Raw genomic sequence first — 2982 nt, 5'->3', positions numbered from 1 at the left:
TTATCTTCTTGCTACTTTCACTCGTAAGTATGGACATTGAGATTTGTCATCATTCACAATCCTCCTCCCTTGGATATCCAGCTCCCAAAATTCCTGTGCCTCAATATCTCCAAAATCCAATGCATAATTGGCTAAGTGATCAGCCAATTTATTTCCTTCCCTGAGTGTATGAGCCACAGAAACATTTGCTTTAGTCAGTAGCTCCTTGATTTCTTCCACCTGTTGAACTATACCCCATGGTATCTTCCATTCCCCATTAAGTACATTCCTCAGCATCATGGAATCTGTGTGCAGTTCAATCAACACATAATCATGCAGTACACAGAATTTCAGTGCTTCCAAAATTGCTTTTGCTTCAGCTTCAGTATTTGTTCCTTCTTGTATTTCTTTTCCACATCCATAGATTAGATCTCCCTCCTCATTTCTCAACACAAAACCTATTGAACTTCTCCCAGGATTACCCCTAGAAGCCCCATCTGTATTAACCTTTATCCATCCTGCTTTTGGACACTCCCATAGGACCTTAGTGAAGCTCAACTTAGGCAGATATGATTCCAGCATATGCAACAGTTCTGGCCATCTATGTGGTACCTGTTGGAGAGAAGGTTTTCTGAGCTGAACAAGTGATTGCATAGTTGTGGATATCTGATAAATGACTCTATCTACAGTGACAGCCTCCCCATGCTTATAGCTATTTCTTCTTTTCCATAGCTCCCACACTATCACAGCTGGAAGAGCTTGAATAATAGGTTGCAATCTGGGCACTACCTCTGTTGTCCAGCACTTAGTTATTGCTTGATGAAATGATATCCCCTCCATATTAATTCCAGCATGCCCTAAGAAATATTTCCAAACTCTTACTGCTGCATATGAAGAGAAAAAGAGATGCTACATTGTCTCTTCTTTTGGCTCAGAACAACACCAACATTTTGAAGCCATAAGATATCCCAACCTTTTGAAGAAATCATCTAGTGGCAGTTTATTTCTCCAAACTTTTCACATAAAGAAAGAAATCTTAAAAGGCAGACCTTTTACCCAAATTTTCTTGTATGCATTGCATGGTTCATTTCTCCTTCTCAAGTACTCCCAAGCTGACTTCACACTGAACTCTCCTTTTGTTTCAAGCATCCAATGTGGCTTGTCAAGAACCTCATGAACAACTGGAGGTTTCAACTGCCATATAATATGATCCGCTAAATCTTCAGGTAATGCTTCTCTGATCTTTCCCTCATCCCATTGGCCATTGTCCACTACATCATAGATATTCTGGATGGATTCATCAACTACAAAATTAGGAGGGGTAACAAAGTACAGAGCTCCCAATCCAGTCCAATTTTCAAACCAAAATAGTGAAGATCCCATCTTAGGCTGCCACATTATTTGATGTTCTACTAATTCTCTACACTCCAACATTTTCCTCCACACATGAGATCCATCTCTCCAAGGTACAATTATGGGATTTAACTTCTGGCAATACTTCTGACTCATGAAGGAACTCCATAAGCTAGGTTTTGTTCTAAAATTCCACCAAAGCTTACAAAACAAAGCTGTGGAAACATCATGTAATGATCTAAATCCCACACCCCCTTCTTCACATGGTAGACACAGTGTACTCCATGAAGCCCAATGCCTGTTGGCCTCACCTACTGTATTTCCCCAGAAGAATTGAGCAAATATCTTATGGAGCTTATTTATTACATATGATGGAGGGTTCACAGATGACAACAAATGTATGGGCATACTCTGCAGCACATGTGAAATTAATACAGCTCTTCCTCATATAGACAGTAGTTTTCCTTTCCAATCTTGCAATTTATCCATAACCTTAGTCAGCAGCCCTTGGTAGTAATCCATTCTTCTTCTAGAATAAAAAATAGGACAACCAAGTTAAGTAAATGGAAACTCCTGTTTAGCAATACCTGTGACTGCTTGTACCTGATTGACCACCTCTTCACCTGCTGAGTGATGCATATAAATGGCAGATTTACTTTTGTTAATGAGCTGTCCAGATGCACTTTCATATGCTGTTAAAATCCTCATGATCAAACTCAGTGAAGTTGCATCAGAAGACGAAAAAATTATTGTATCATCTGCATATGCAAGATGATTATTTTTGGGACTCCACTTGGGCAGTCCAAAGCCACAACAGTGTAAATTTCTGTGCAGTGAATTTAATCCCCTCGATAGAGCTTCTGCAGCCAATATGAACAAGGTAGGTGATAATGGATCACCTTGCTTCACCCCTCTTGTTGACTTGAAAAAACCAAATGGCTGTCTATTCAACAAGACAGAATACCAGTTGTTTGCAACAATCCCATATATCACACCAATAAACCTCTCTCCAAAGCCCATCTTCCGCAGCACTTTAGTCAAGAAAAGCCATGACAGTCGATCATATGCCTTGGCCATGTCCAATTTGATCACTACATTTGGTCCAGCTTTGGTTCTAAGTCTTTTGTCAGTAATGATCTCTTGAGTTAGCAAAACATTCTCTACTATACTCCTGCCCTTTACAAATCCAGCCTGCTCTTCAGATATTAAATTTGGGAGCAGTCCTGCTATTCTCTCATGTACAACTCTAGAAAATATCTTGTTAACAAAGTTACTAAGACTAATAGGTCGCATGTCTGAGAAGGAAACAACTTCTTTCTTTTTTGGTAGTAGCACTAGATTAGTGTGAGTTATAAATCTTGGCAATTCATGACCACTGAAGAAAGCTTTAACCATCTCTACAATGTCATCTCCTATTATCTCCCAACAAGAATGGAAAAAACTTCCTATAAACCCATCAGGACCCCCTGCACTTTCTCCATTTAATCCCATCACTGCATTCTTTACTTCATCCTTAGAAGGTTGTTTGATCAGCTCCAGATTCTGTACTGAATCAATCAAATTTGGAATATGATCTATGATATCAAAAGATGATGGAACTGTCTCTTCATGGAATTGAGCTTTGAAAAACCTCACTGCTTCTTCTGCCAT

At 39.3% G+C, this 2982-nt stretch overlaps 1 protein-coding gene across 1 annotated transcript; it reads right to left on the bottom strand.

The window, feature by feature from the left end:
- Positions 1-2982, bottom strand: LOC109213197. The gene is made up of 3 exons (XM_019376958.1): positions 1936-2982; positions 1029-1743; positions 1-863 (listed from the first exon to the last, which is right to left on the bottom strand). The coding sequence occupies exons 1-3, from the start codon at positions 2980-2982 to the stop codon at positions 1-3; spliced, it is 2625 nt and encodes an 874-aa protein (XP_019232503.1).

Source organism: Nicotiana attenuata, unplaced genomic scaffold, assembly GCF_001879085.1.
Source record: "Nicotiana attenuata strain UT unplaced genomic scaffold, NIATTr2, whole genome shotgun sequence".
Classification (NCBI taxonomy): Eukaryota; Viridiplantae; Streptophyta; class Magnoliopsida; order Solanales; family Solanaceae; genus Nicotiana; species Nicotiana attenuata.
The sequence above is the reverse complement of the archived record's forward strand: the minus strand, read 5'-3'. Positions and strand labels throughout refer to the sequence as shown.